The sequence below is a fragment of the Odocoileus virginianus genome, chromosome 21 (assembly GCF_023699985.2).
Source record: "Odocoileus virginianus isolate 20LAN1187 ecotype Illinois chromosome 21, Ovbor_1.2, whole genome shotgun sequence".
NCBI lineage: Eukaryota > Metazoa > Chordata > Mammalia > Artiodactyla > Cervidae > Odocoileus > Odocoileus virginianus.
Window position 1 is genome coordinate 47,263,896 of NC_069694.1, and position 14,845 is coordinate 47,278,740.

General features: G+C 43.0%; 1 protein-coding gene across 2 annotated transcripts in view; it reads right to left on the reverse strand.

Annotated features, from left to right (window-relative positions):
* Window positions 1-1,204: 1,204 nt before the first annotated feature.
* The window catches only part of CFI (complement factor I), a 46,582-nt gene continuing 32,941 nt past the window's right edge, over window positions 1,205-14,845 (reverse strand). For both annotated transcript variants that reach the window (XM_070452273.1, XM_070452272.1), the window contains 5 exons: window positions 13,711-13,814; window positions 13,437-13,540; window positions 9,484-9,761; window positions 3,756-3,860; window positions 1,205-1,621 (listed from right to left, as the gene is read on the reverse strand). In XM_070452273.1, the coding sequence (XP_070308374.1) occupies window positions 1,404-1,621; window positions 3,756-3,860; window positions 9,484-9,761; window positions 13,437-13,540; window positions 13,711-13,814 (809 nt within the window). In that variant the 3' untranslated portion in view covers window positions 1,205-1,403. The remainder of the gene's footprint in view (window positions 1,622-3,755; window positions 3,861-9,483; window positions 9,762-13,436; window positions 13,541-13,710; window positions 13,815-14,845) is intronic.

Below are 14,845 nucleotides of genomic sequence, written 5' to 3' on the forward strand. Positions count from 1 at the left end.
TAAGGGTTAATATTTATGTGAAAAAATACACCTCTGTCTTCAGGATGTTGATAGCTGCCCTGAAAAAAAAAATAATAGTAAAAGCAGCGAGCACTGTTCATGAACAAAGTGCTAGGGATGCTGATAAGAAGAAGACAAAGTCTCCTGTGTCTTGCAGTGTAGTGGGGGCTGGGGGGTGGTGGGTGGGTGGGCGTTTGGGGGAAGGGGGAGACAAGTGAAAACAGAATGTGTTGGGTGATGACAAGTGCTCTGGTGAGATTAAAGCAGGCTCATGTGATAGAAAGCAACTGCATGCCCACTGTACATTGAGGCCACAGGGGATTTACTAAGGTGGGAAGAACAGGTTTAAGAATAGGGGTAGAGTTTGGGGTTGGCCTTTCTTTGAAAATGCTATCAGGCGTCCAGGAGACATGTTAAGTGCTCAGTGAGATGCATAGTCCAGACTTCTAGCAAAGGTCAGGGCTGGAGATATGGATTTGTGTGGTGCTAGACTGTGGTGGGATTTAAGGAGGACTTGTGAAGTAAGAAACTAAAAGTTTTCAGGAACTTTGAATACTTAAAGAAACAGAAAAAAATGGGACAAGAGCTGCGAGGTCCATTATTTTCTTGTGATAGGTATTATGGCAACCGTTTTACTTTAATCAGTTCAGTTCAGTCGCTCAGTTAATATGTAGCTTCATTTTCTCAAAATTCCAGTTTCCTTTTTGAAAGTGGGAAATGGGACACAAAAAAGATAGTAAATTGCCCAGGGCCAAGCCATGAGCAGGTGGTAGAGCTGGGGTTTGAACCGGGCTTATGGGAATCCAATGTCCTTCCAGCTGCTAAACCTTAGTACACTGAATACAACACCCCCAGGCTTCCCTGGTGGTCCAGTGGTTAATAATCCGCCTTGCAATGCAAGGGACACCGGTTCAATCCCTAGTCCAGGCAGACCCCACATGCTTCGGAGTAGCTAAGCCTGTGGGCTGCAACTACTGAAGCCCTTGCGCCCAGAGCGTGTGCTCCGCAACAAGGTGAGAAGCTACCGCGATGAGAAGTCAGGGCTCCGCAGTGAAGAGCAGCCCCACTCGTGGCGACTAAAGTCCACATGCGGCAACAAAGACCCACAGTCAAAAATAAATACATAAATCCTAGAAAAAACATACAGCACTCCTGAATGAACAGATTATCCAGGTCTTTTATAAATAAAACAAAATAAAACATGTATGCTTGACTGAAATATTTATTTGAGAATTATACAGCAAAATTCCAAAATGGCATAAACTTTGTAGAGACCTTTAAAAAATGTCCCATCAAACCGCCTCTATTGTTTTCCTTGAAGAAGTACTAATTATTCAGTATCATTTCAATTAAAATGGAGCTCCTGAGAGAAAAAGAGTAGGAAGAAGAGCGAGATCATAGTTTTATACATTGTGCTGAGAAATAAGAGCCCTTCCTACATGAAGACTAATCCAGTCAAAATAATTGGCCACTTTGGTGTAAACGCCTGGGAACTCTGGGTTTCCGCAGTTTTCACCCCAACTCACAACACCCCAGACGTAAGTCACGTTGTTGACATCCTGACAGACTAAGGGGCCTCCAGAGTCCCCTTTACAGGCATCAATAGAACCATCATCTGTACCTGAGGAAGACAAGGGACAAAGAAAATCACACATTTACTTCCATTGTCAAGGCTGTTCTCCCACCAATGCCTGTACTGACACAGGCTTTCTTTTTTTTTTTTTCAAGTTTTTTGTATGTATTGTTTGAACGTGCTGTGTGGCATGTTCGATCTTAGTTCCCTGACCAGGGATTGAACTCCCATCCCCTGCACTGGAAGCGTGGAGTCTTAACAATTGGACCTTCAGGAAAGTCCCAAACACTGACTTTCTTACACTTTCCTAACAGGCAATAACGATGGGCTCCCTTACAGAGCAGGCCCAAAGAGTTGTGGAAGTGCAGGTTGGGAAATACTGTGCCTCTTATTAAAACTCATTCTCCAAGTTTAGCAAGTACGCTCCCGTTTCCTCTACTTTGTGGAAGCATATTTCATAATGAGATAGCAGTCTCAAAGTAGCATCAATGGCTGAGTGGAAAAATAATAGCAGTACCTAGTACTCACTGAGTTCTTAATATGTATTAATTGTTCACTCTTTTAACCCTCATGACAACCCTATGAGGGACAGATCATTAGTATCCCTATTTTAAGATGAGATAAGGCACAGAGACATTAGTGAACTTGTCTAGGGTCAAGGAAATGAACTTGAACCCAGGTAGCCAGACTTCAGAGCTTATCCTCTTAACTGTGCAACTGTGCCTGGGTAGATTTTGTGCTGTTCTCTCCTTTTGTACTCTGTAATCCTTAGCTCCGTTTTGAGATGGTCGGGTGGGGGGAGGCACATGGAATGGTCTGTTCACTTTTTTCTCACTCTTGTGACTTTCCAAGATTTTAAATCGCTGTATCCAAGAAGTTGGGGCTTCCCTGATGCCTCAGCAATAAAGAATCCGCCTGCAGTGCAGGAGACGCAGGAGACTCGGGTTTGATTCCTGGGTTGGGAGGATCCCCTGGAGGAAGGCACGGCAACCAACTCCAGTATTCTTGTCTGGAGAATTCCATGGACAGAGGAGCCTGGCAGGCTACGGTCCAAAATGTCACAAAGAGTTGAATGCAACTGAGCACACAGATACATCCAAGCAGTTACAGGATGTCAATAACTCTGCCTTTTTCTGTAATCCACTATTTGCAAGTGATTGCAGTCAAGTGTCCTAAATGCCCTGCCATGGCTGGCACCCCGCCTTTGGGTCGCCACCAGAAGTAGGAACTGATGTAGTTATGTTGGGTGGTAGCACTAGCATTCCCGTGATTTTGAAGGCGGGAGGGACAGGGATCCTGAGAAGCCAAAGGGATTCCTAACGGGGGAGAACTGACTTCTAACTGGACATTTTGAAATGAGATAGTTTGGATTTTTACTTAGAAGTCTAGGCTTTGATCCCGAATATACCATTGCTTGTCTGTAAGACTTTGCTGTGTGGTTGTTTAGTCGCTAAGTTGTGTCTGACTCTTTGTGACCCCCCATGGACTGTAGCCTGCCAGGCTCCTCTGCCCATGGGATTTCCCAAGCAAGAATACTGGAATAGATTGTCATTTCCTTCTCTAGGAGATCTTCCTGACCCAGGGATCAAACCCGCGTCTCCTGTGTCTCCTGCATTGCAGGTGGATTCTTTACCACTGAGCGACCAGGGAAGCCCCTATACAACTTGGGGCAACTCACATTACTGCTCCGCATCTCACTTTTCTCATCTCTTAAGATCACCAGTGTTGCAGGTGAGGAAACTTGCTCAAGGTCACAAAGTAATAATTGGTGAGAACTGGAATGTAAACCCAGGCAGTCTGGTTCCAGAGTCTGTGCTCTTAATCACCTTGTTAGACTGCTGTATAATGGCTTAAGGAAGATTTTTCCTTTGGGTATTAGGTTGCGGGAACTTGAGCTAAGGGAAAGGGACTGAAAGAGTCTGATAATGCAACAGCCAGTGGTGATTTAGTTGCTAAGGGTGTCCAACTCTTGGTGACTGTAGCCTGCCAGGCTCCTCTGGCCAAGGAATTTTCCAGGCAAGAATACTGGAGTGCGTTGCCATTTCCTTCTCCAGGGGATCTTTACAGCCAGAGGCCAAAGGAAAAGGTTGGAGGCCCAGAACAAAGCGGTGACTCAGTGGGGAGGACAAAGGTGTTTGGTAGAGGCTATGGAGACATCTCCCAGAGGCCACTTTGTGCTTACCTGCACACTCCATTTCTTTTTCAAAGTAGCGACCTGGGTAGAACTTTGAGCAGTTGTTTATTAGATGAACTTCACCCCACATAAGTGAATATACTTTTTGGTTACCTAAACAAAGTGAAAAAACAAAGAGGCATTTAGAAGTTACAAATGAGGAATCTAAGTATTCACTTTCATAATTCAGTAAACCATTTGGAACATATAAGAATATATATATTCTTTAAGACATATGTAAACTTTTCGGGAGAACTCACTAGCAAATTTAGTCATACACTGCTCGTATCCCATTTCTGTAATTGTCTTTCTAAAAATAGTCAAGAAGCCTTATTGAATATCTGGCCTGGGTACTGTGAGATGGGCTTCCTGGTGGCTCAGTCGGTGAAGAATTTGCCTGTGGTGCAGGAGACCAGGGTTCGATCCCTGAGTTGGGACGATCCCCTGGAGAAGGAAATGGCAACCCACTCCAGTATTCTTGCCTGGAGAATCCCACGGACAGAGGAATTTGTAGGGCTATATGGTCCAGGGGCTCACAAAGAGTTGGACATGACTTTGTGACTAAGAGACAGTACACCGTGAAAAGAATGGGATAGACTCCTTCTGATCACTGAGTCTAGTGGTGAGGTGGGGTGGGGGTGGGTGGTGATTAGAAATCTGTGATTGGGGTCTTCTCACATAAATAGTTCCAGTCTTCTTATAGTCCCTTCTTTGCTTGAAAGTCCTTGTTAGAGTGAAAACAACTTTTAAATATAAAAACTTAAAATGAAAATACACATGAAATGGTTGGTATCTACGAGTTTTTGTGTCTGTGAGGAACTCGATCTCCTAAATGATTTGAAAGTGACTGAAAGAGGCTTTAGGATTTCCCTTTAAGTCACAGATTTGGGATTTGAACTTGGTCCAAGGAAAGAGAAGGACCAGGTACTCTTGCTGATTGACAGGCCGGGGAAGATGAGAAAGACCTAAGAACACAGGTTCATATACCTCAGGTATAAGGAGTGAATTTTTGTCCCATCTCCTCTCTCCCTTTTTCCCACCTTACAGCAATTTTTATGTGCTCCAGGAGGGCAGGGGCTGGGCCTGATTCATTCACTGCTGCACCTAGCCTCATGCTAGTACCAAGTAGTTACTTAATAAATATTTATGTAATTAATGCATGAACTCAGTAATTCCATTATACACTAAACATTTTATGCCAAATGACTTGGCTCTTCAATTAATCTACAAATCTCTGTTTCTACCTGGGAACCAAGATGTCTGGTTTATTCTGAAAGGACACCCTCACAGATTCTACCCAGGGTGTTGTGGTCCCACCCAGGGTGTTGTGGGCTAATATTCTTTTCTTCTGGGAAACAGAGGGAGAAACGAATGCTTTCTAATACATTCTTCCAACCAGTATGGCGAATCAGGAAGGAGTTTCTTTTTTCTCCTTCAAGTCATACCTCATATTAGTCTTTGTTTTTTCTTTTTTAATATTTATTTTTATTTATTTGGCTGGGCCTCCCTGGTGGTTCAGTGGTAAAGAATCTACCTGCAGTGCAGGAGGCCTGGGTTTGGCCCCTGGGTTGGGAAGATCCCCTGGAGAAGGAAATGGCAACCCACTCCAATATTCTTGCCTGGGAAATCCCATGTGGGGGTCACAAAGTTGGGCATGACTTAGCGACTAAACAAAATAATTTATTTGGCTATGCTGGGAAGTCCCTCAAGTTAATCTTAAGATGACTGCCTTCTTCAGGATAAGAGCGTTCCAAAAATTGGCAATTTATTATTTCCCCTAACAGGATAAGCCTTCCAAAACTGGGAACTCTTGTACCACACGACTGATTTCTGAGCCTCAGAGACTGTTTCGTTCCCTCAACTCTTGTGTTGTACGCTCCTGGAAGCCTCCCTCACGGCCTGCTGTCTGCTGGTGGCAATTATGTCTGATGGCGCCTCTGCGCCGTAAGTCCCTGGAGGGCTGACCTTTGTCATTCCACTTTGTAGCCTTAGCGCCTCTTGTTTGTTGGCTATGGTTTTCATCAGTGAGATTCTAGCACTTTAGCATTACTATCTTGCACTCACAGTGAGGGCTCAATACATGTGATGATTAATAAATAAGCCAATGGCCAATGTGTAAGAACAAATCTACTAGCTTATAGAAAATACGTACATCAAGAATACAATCAGCAGATTTCAAGGTGTGGGAATTCTAAAATAAGAGTGACCCAGATTTATTTAAAATAAATACATTTTAAATAAAAGAAAGACGTAACTGTTCTAGATCAAAGAGGTTTAAGAAAAATAGCCGCTGAATGCAATGTGTAGACTTTGGAGCCCAGTGGAAATAATCTGTAAAAATGTTTCGTAAATGATTAAGGCATGTTCAACACAACTGGTTATTGGATGATATTGTGGAATCATTTTTATTAGGCAATGCCAAAGAATGCTCAAACTACCACACAATTGCATTCATCTCACACGCTAGCAAAGTAATGCTCAAAATTCTCCAAGCTAGGCTTCAACGGTATGTGAACCGTGAACTTCCAGATGTTTAAGCTGGTTTTAGAAAAGGCAGAGGAACCAGAGATCAAATTGCCAACATCTGTTGGATCATCGTAAAAGCAAGAGAGTTCCAGAAAAACGTCTATTTCTGCTTCATTGACTATGCCAAAGCCTTTGACTGTGTGGATCACAATAAACTGTGGAAAATTCTGAAATAGATGGGAATACCAGACCACCTGACCTGCCTCTTAAGAAATCTGTATGCAGGTCAGGAAGCAACAGTTAGCACTGGACATGGAACAACAGACTGGTTCCAAATAGGAAAAGGAGTACGTCAAGGCTGTATATTGTCACCCTGCTTATTTAACTTATATGCAGAGTACATCATGAGAAACGATGGGCTGGAGGAAGCACAAGCTGGAATCAAGATTTCCAGGAGAATATCAATAACCTCAGATATGCAGATGACACCACCCTTATGGCAGAAAGTGAAGAAGAACTAAACAGCCTCTTGATGAAAGTGAAAGAGGAGAGTGAAAAAGTTGGCTTAAAGCTCCACATACAGGAAACAAAGATCATGGCATCCGATCCCATCACTTCATGGCTAATAGATGGAGAAACAGTAGAAATGGTGGCAGACTTTATTTCTTTGGGCTCCAAAATCACTGCAGATGGTGACTGCAGCCATGAAATAAAAAGACACTCCTTGGAGGAAAAGTTAATGACCAACCTAGACAGCATATTAAAAAGCAGAGACATTACTTTGCCAACAAAGGTCCATCTAGTTAAGGTTATGGTTTTTCCAGTAGTCACATATGGATGTGAGAGTTGGACTGTAAAGTAAGCTGAGCGCCGAAGAACTGATGCTTTTGAACTGTGGTGTTGGAGAAGACTCTTGAGAGTCCCTTGGACTGCAAGGAGATCCAACCAGTCCATCCTAAAGGAGATCAGTCCTGCGTGTTCATTGGAAGGACTGATGCTGAAGCTGAAACTCCAATACTTTGGGCACCTGATGTGAAGAACTACTCGTTTGAAAAGATCCTGATGCTGGGAAGGATTGAAGGGGGAAGGAGAAGGGGATGACAGAGGATGAGGTGGTGGATGGCATCACTGACTCAATGGACATGCGTTTGGGTAAACTCCAGGAGTTGGTGATGGACAGGGATGCCTGGCGTGCTGCAGTCCATGGGATTGCAAACAGCTGGACACGACTGAGTGACTGAACTGAACTGAACTGGTTGGTTTTGTTTTTTCAAGTTTTTGCCTGGTAAAGATGGCGTATTTGTGGGTGAAATTACATGGCGTCTAGGATTTGATTTGATATCCTCCAGGGGAAAAAAAATAAATTCACTGTGGGGGAATATGTTGATAATCTCCTGTTGTCATTCAGATCCTTTCTCCACCCTTCAATGCTCTGGCCCCTACCCTGAGAGCTGGAGCTGGAGGGACTGCCTCAACAAGAGTAAGCTCGCCCCTGGTTTCCAGCTGCTTTCCAACAAAGGACTCCAGCAGAAGGAAAAGGAGGGAAGGTGAGAGGATAATGAGATTGGGACTGGCTATAACCTTCAACCCGAGGTCATTGCTTCTGGCAAGGTAGCATGCTGTGTCCAACACCTCTCTCCTTCTGGTAGCTTCTTCACCTTACACCTTCAGAGCTAGGAAAGGTCTCAGTTCTGGGACTGTTTGACCTGGATTCCTGCACAGCTCCTGTGGTTCCCCAACCTCCCACCCACTTTGTTATTAACTCCTTTATAAATAAACTTCCCTAATTATCCTATTGTGATTGTGATTGATTCAGGGAGCTAAAATAAGAATGGGAGAATGTTGGTAACTGAAAACTGCATGGTGAAAGCAGGTTTATTATACTTTTATCTCTACTTTTGTGATCACATATAAATATACATAATAAAAGTTTTTAAAAAAGAAAACAGGGAATTCCCTTGTGGTTCAGTCCTTAGGACTTTCACTGCTGAGGGCTCAGGTTCAACCCCTGGTCGGGACATTAAAGATCTGGTAAGCCATGCAGTGCAGCCAAAATAAAATAAAATGTTGGTATTTAAAAAAAAAAAAAACAAATAAAAGAACATAATACTCTCTGAATAAATTAATTACTAATAAAATTTTAGCATTTTGTCAGTTTTGAGTATTCAAACATACCACAAATTCAGGTTCATTTATATGCATATTTTATACTTTTCTCATGGCTTAGCTGGTAAAGAATCTGCCTGCAATGTGGGAGACCTGGGTTCAGTCCCTGGGTTGGGAAGATCCCCTGGAGAAGGGAACAGCTACCCACTCCAGTATTCTGGCCTGGAGAATTCTGTGGACTGTATAGTCCATGGGGTCGCAAAGAGTTGAACACAACTGAGCAACTTTCACTTTATACTTTTCAATATGGCAATTATAAAGAGTGTGTTGCAATAGGAGTCTATTAGGCAAATGCAGTGAAGCTATTTACAAAGAAAGTTAAGGGATCAAAAGGAAGCTAAATTTCTAGGCTGACTTCAAGATGAGGGGACAAGTACTGTCTAAATTAATTCTAATCTATCTCTAATTTATTAGGTCTTCCTAATGATTTGCCCCTAAGCAAAGTATATCTTTTATTCATGTGAATGTTCACCTCAAGTTATCTTAGAAGCACAAAGGATAGCTTCTTTATGTTATCTTTCTCTTTGTGGGATGTTGGGCTGTGAGTCAGGAGAACAGGGGAGGGCAGAAGAAGAAGGGGAAAGGCTGTGGGGTCACTGACTCGGCATATACTGTGACAATACCTTTGAAAAACATTTTATCTTTCATTCATATCATTCCAACCAATCCAAAAAGTCCAGGCTATATCCCCCTGTCACTCTGTTTTTCTCTTGGTGAATGGTTACCCCTCAATGGATGTTTCACTATTGCAGAGTATAGGTATCCTCGAAACTCTGGGTCAGGATCAATTACATAATTTGCAGGACCAAATTATTTAACTTTAAAAATTAAAAATGTGAGGTGGGGCCCCTGCAAAAATGATTGAGAATTTCATGATGGTGACAGCAGGTTAGTACAGCAACCACAAGGCCCTTCGGTGCCCAGAGCTCGGGGTGCTGGGCAACCACGCAGGTCCTCTGCCCGTGAGGCGGCCCTGGCCGGACGCTCACTTTTCTGGATCTGATGCACTGTTTCTCTCCGAACACTGGGAGATTAGCTCCTCTGCATTTCTCTTCCTATTCATTTTTCAATCCCTGCATTCTGATGAACAAACTGTAAAACATACCTTTTTCTCGACCCCAGCCAGAAATGATGCACTTATCGTTAGGCTGAAATAGATATGGAGACCATGGGACGCAGGCAGGGATGGATTTACTCAACACACATTCTTTTTGATTTGGGCGTTTTTTCATTTCAATCAAAGCTATGTCATTTTGGTAGGTAGTTCCATTGTAATTCTCATGGATAATAATTTGATTCACGAATTGAACAACTATCTCACTGTCAGGTTTTAACCAGTCTGTAAATGATGTCCATAATTGGTAACGATGAATTCTGCTGACTCTGTAACAGACAGGAAAGGGGGGAAATATATTGAGTTGGGGGGTGGGGAAGCAAGTATAAATTGGACTTCTGATGCTTCATCTTTAAGTTCTCCCCGTTTAAGGAGCTTTTTCATTTTCCCAGATTTTTTTAAATCCTTGCTGCCATGAAGCATTGCAATGAAATTTTCTTAGGACAGAATTAAAGTCAGTGGATCAGTGTAGAAAGGAATAGTTCATCTACCTGCTAAATATTAGGGACATAAAGGTCTCACTACTTACCAGAGATGCCAACAGTAGAATGAGTTGGCTGCCTCTGACGTAAGAGCATGGGAATTGAGGGTATTTAAGCAGAAAGCAGACAGCATCTAGCCAGTAATGTGCTTGAGGAAGTGGGGAGTCAGCGCACAGGATCCCAGAGGTTCCCAAGGTGAAGACCTGGGAACCACCACTGTAACGTTTAAAACTGACTTCATCCTAACTTTGCATTGTATTTATTTGCTCAAGAACCTTTACTGGGTCTTATTTGTCTACAGAGAGATACTTGTGTTGAGTATTTGGAACACAGTAGCTGTTTTAAAATTTGGTCAAAATGGTGAATGGGCTAAATATTGCCTGTCCTCATGCCTCACTCCATTTTCTTACCAATTTTCACCTTGTGGTTTCCAGCAAATTTGGCATCTACTATTACTTTCTCGGGCTTCCCAGGTAGCTCAGCTGGTAAAGAATCTGCCTGCAATGCAGGAGACCCTGGTTCGATTCCTGGGTCAGGAAGTTTGCCTGGAGAAGGGATAGGCTACACACTCCAGTATTCTTGGGGTTCCCTGGCAGCTCAGACAGTAAAGACTTCGCCTGCAATACAGGAGACCAGGGTTTGATCCCTGGGTTGTGAAGAGCCCCTGGAGAAGGGCATGGCCACTTTAGTATTCTTGCCTGGAGAATCCCTATGGACAGAGGAGCCTGGTGGGCCACAGACCATGGGGTCAAAGAGTCAGACAGGACTGAATGGCTAAGCACAGCACAGCTTACATCACTTTCTCAGGGAAACAGCTTACCATTAAACAGTGGTGTCCTAGGAGCTAATGAGGTGTTCAGGATGTTTTTATTTACACTCAATGTTCTAAGAATTAATAAGAACAGCATTCTTACTAATTTTGGTTATATTTCAGGATGAGAGGTCCTAAATATCGTTCAAAGGTTAACTGTTCATCCATTCAATTTACTTAATAAATGTTTAATGTGCCGAGTGAATGTAGGTAAGCCAATTAGGAAGCAGATGGTAAAATCCAGGAGAGAGGTGGGAGCATGGTAATAGTGGAGATAAGCAGAAACTTTGAGAATTAAATAACTGGCAATTAAAAACATCATCTGGAAGAAACTGTGGTACATATGTACAATGGAATATTACTCAGCCATAAAAGGAAACACATTTGAGTGAGGTGGATGAACCTACAGCCTGTTAGACAGAGTGAAGTAAGTCAGAAAGAGAAAAACAAATACTGTATATTAACACATATATGTGGAATCTAGAAAAATGGTACTGATGAACTTGTTTGCAGGGCAGGAATAGAGACTCAGGCATAGAGAACAGACTTAGGACACAATAGGGGAAGGAGATGGTGGGATGAACTGAGAGAGTAGCAGTGAAATACATACACTAGCATGTTAAACAGGGAGCCAGTGGGAAGTTGCTGTATCGCGCAGGGAACTCATCCCGGTGCTCTGTGACAACCTAGAAGGGCGGGATGGAGGGGGAGGCGGGAGGGAAGCTCAAGACGGAGGGGACACATGTGTACCTATGGCTGGCTCATGTTGATGTATGGCGGAAACCAACATGACATTGTAAAGCAATTATCCTCCAATTAAAAATTAAAAAAAAAATTTAAATGACATCTGGAGCTGGTGATATACAGCTGAGCTGTGTGGTAGGGTTGAGGGAATGCAATGCGATCAGTTCTAGATTTTGGCCTTGTGTAGCTGGATGGATGGTGTTGCCATCTGCTGATTAGGGATCATTAGGTCAGGACAACATTTGGGGGAAGGGGCAAATCATGAGTTAAGTCTTATTATTATTTTTTATATTTAATTTGTTGGACGCAGTGTGGGGCAAGTGGGATCTTAGTTCCCCGACCAGGGATCGAACTGGTGTCCCCCGGCACTGGAAGTATGGAGTCTTAACCACTGGATCTCTAGGGAAGTCTCAGAGCTCAGCCTTAGACCTTTTGAATTTGATGCACTAATACTTCTGATACAGCCAAGATAGTGTGCTGTAGGGTCAGGGTTGGAGAAGTCTAGGCTGGAGGTACCACTGTGTCAGCATATGGCAGTATTTTAAAGTGCAGATAACTTTAGAAAGAAGAAGTCATGGACTTCCTTGGTGGTCCAGTGGTTAATGCTCTGTGCTCCCAATACAGGGAGCCTGGGTTCAATCCCTGGTCAGGGAACTAGTTCCCATGTGCCACAACTAAGAACTCACATACTACAACTACAAGACCCAGTGCAGCCAAATAAATAAATAAATAAGATATTTAAAAAAAAAAAAAAAGAAAGAAAGCAGTCAGAAGAGAAGAGGAAGCCAGGATACACATCGAGGAACTTCAGCATTTCACTTGAGCCATAATGCTCAGTCACTGGAAGGGGAAGCTGCAAAGAAGGCAGAGAAGGTGTGATCAGAGAGGCAGGTAGAAAACCAGAAGAGTGTTGTGTTACAGAAGCCAAGAGAAAAGGGTCGTTCAGAAAGAAGAAATGAGATTTGGTCCTTTGCTCCAATCCATGAGGATTTTTATGGGTGTCATTCAACAGATTTCTTGACCCTCTAAAGTTTGGGTCACCTGCAGATTTTCTAAACAGGCCTTCCTCTAAGTTACTGTCAGATATGCTGAACTTGGTTTTACCCTGGCTCTGCTACAGATTGGGCTTCCCAGGTGGTGCTGTGGGGAAGAACCTGCCCGCCAGTGCAGGAGATACTAGACACGGGGGTTCGATCCCTGAGCCGGGAAGATCCCATAGGGTAGGAAATGGTAACCCACCCCAGTATTCTTGCCTGGAGAACCATGGTCAGAGGAGCCTGGCGGGCTACAGTCAGGTAGCTACAGTTATGGGGTCGAAAATAGTTGGACAGGACTGAAGCAACTTAGCACACACGCAAGCACTGCTACAGACTTGTAGTGCTGTTTTAGCCAAGGTATCTGACTTCTGGTTTCAGTCTGCCCATCTAGAAAATGAGAGGAATAATATTTGCCTCTAGAGAATGTTAAGAATGTTAAAATAACCTCTATGAAAGCTCTGAGCATGGTATCCGGTCTGTAAGAGGTACTCCATAAATGGTGTTTCATTCATTCTAAAGGTCAGAACTGAGGCCAGAATTCTGAACTCTGTCCTCCAGGCTGACCTTGACCCATGCAAATGAGCCAAGTGAAACAGCTTGTACCTGCAGGTTCGATCGCCCTGCTAGCTGAGGTCAACAACTTGGTCTGTGGGGAACCTAGTGGGTTCTGAGGAACTGGCCTCTGGCCTCTGGCCTCCTGATCATGAACATCAGAGAGGGTGTTTAGCAGACAATAGAGTGGAACTTAGTGATTTTTCTTACATAGGTTTTTATTTATCATTTTACTTTATCACAACCTCTGTTACCTAATTTCATTGTTTCGGAAATCAGGAATCTACTGGAGAGGGTTGCTTTTTTTTTTTTTTTTACCTGACACAATGTGCAGCAGTCAGAATCCAGCAGCCACCGATGTAAATTCCTCCACAGTGGATTTTGTCATCTTCCTTGATTGCCACCTGCCATGGGAAGTCTCCCTGGAAAGATATTCATGTGGTCACGGCCATCCTGCCGGACAGGTGGCTTGAAGATTTCCATTGCAAGGTTCTCAATCTCTAATAATTTCCACCCCTCCCCCCGACTTTTTTTTTCCCCCAACTTGGGTGGCTCCTGGGAAATGACATTATAACTTTTTGTGTGGGTTTACCATTTTTGCTGGCTTGCCTCCTACGACTCGCTTCCTTCTAATGTGCATGCTGTTTTTAACGCCACAGGATAGTTTAGGCAAAAGTGACTTTGCAAATTTTCTTTCTTTAAGAAAAGAAGAGATTGTATCATTATGATTTTTGAAACCATTACCTTCTGAGCAAACTTCTTGATTATCTATGCCACAAAAACAGCAGAGTCACAACAAATATGAAGCAGGCCAGTTTCATTAGTAAGCTATGTTGGATGCTATTCACCTTGCTTAAAAATTCTGGCTTAACATTAAAAATTAAGCTTAAAATTGGCCTGATTCTCTGACGTTCTACCTAAAGGTGGACTCATGGCAGAAGGAGATTGCCTGAGGGGTTATACATTGACCAGTCTTTGGCAGACAAGAGAAGCCACACGCCCAGACATTACTACTGTGACAGTTCACGATGGGGTGACACCTCTGGATGAGGTTCACCAACAGAACTCCAGAGTCTCACTTTCATAGTTTTTACTTTCTAGAGACTGTTTATGTGGGACTCTTCAGTAATATTAATACTAACATTAATGATGTTAATGTTGAGTTCTTTCTGTGTGTCAGATCCTATACTAAATACTTTGTATATAGCTTGTATCACTTAATCATCATATTAACACTGAGAGGTACCATGCCAGGAGCCCCTGGACAATCCAGGATCAGTAGGCTGGGAGGGAGCTGTGTTTTTAGCCGCTTAACATGTGATGGTGTTTCCTTCCTCGGTGAGCACTCAGACATAGCACACTTGTCACTGGGAGGCATGCTAGAGTCAGGCTTAAGACATGAATTTGCAAGGGAATTCATGACAAAGGAAGAAAGTAAAAGTATAAGATGCTCTTCTTATAATCTCGCTCTATTTTATCATGTCATGAAAATTTTTGTAAACTTGCTTCTTAGTCCCAAATGAGAAATGAAAATTAATATGACTGTCAATTACTTTGAGCACATAAGAAAGAGGTAGGTCCTCAAGGGAGAGAAGTTGTGAACAAATGTGGATAAAAGATTTTGGGGGAGTCTCATCCAGCCTAAGAACTGGGTTAGGGGAAAAGTGTGATGATAAATTTTAAATTTCTGCTTGTACCTTTAAAAAGGGAGACCCCCATCTATTGAG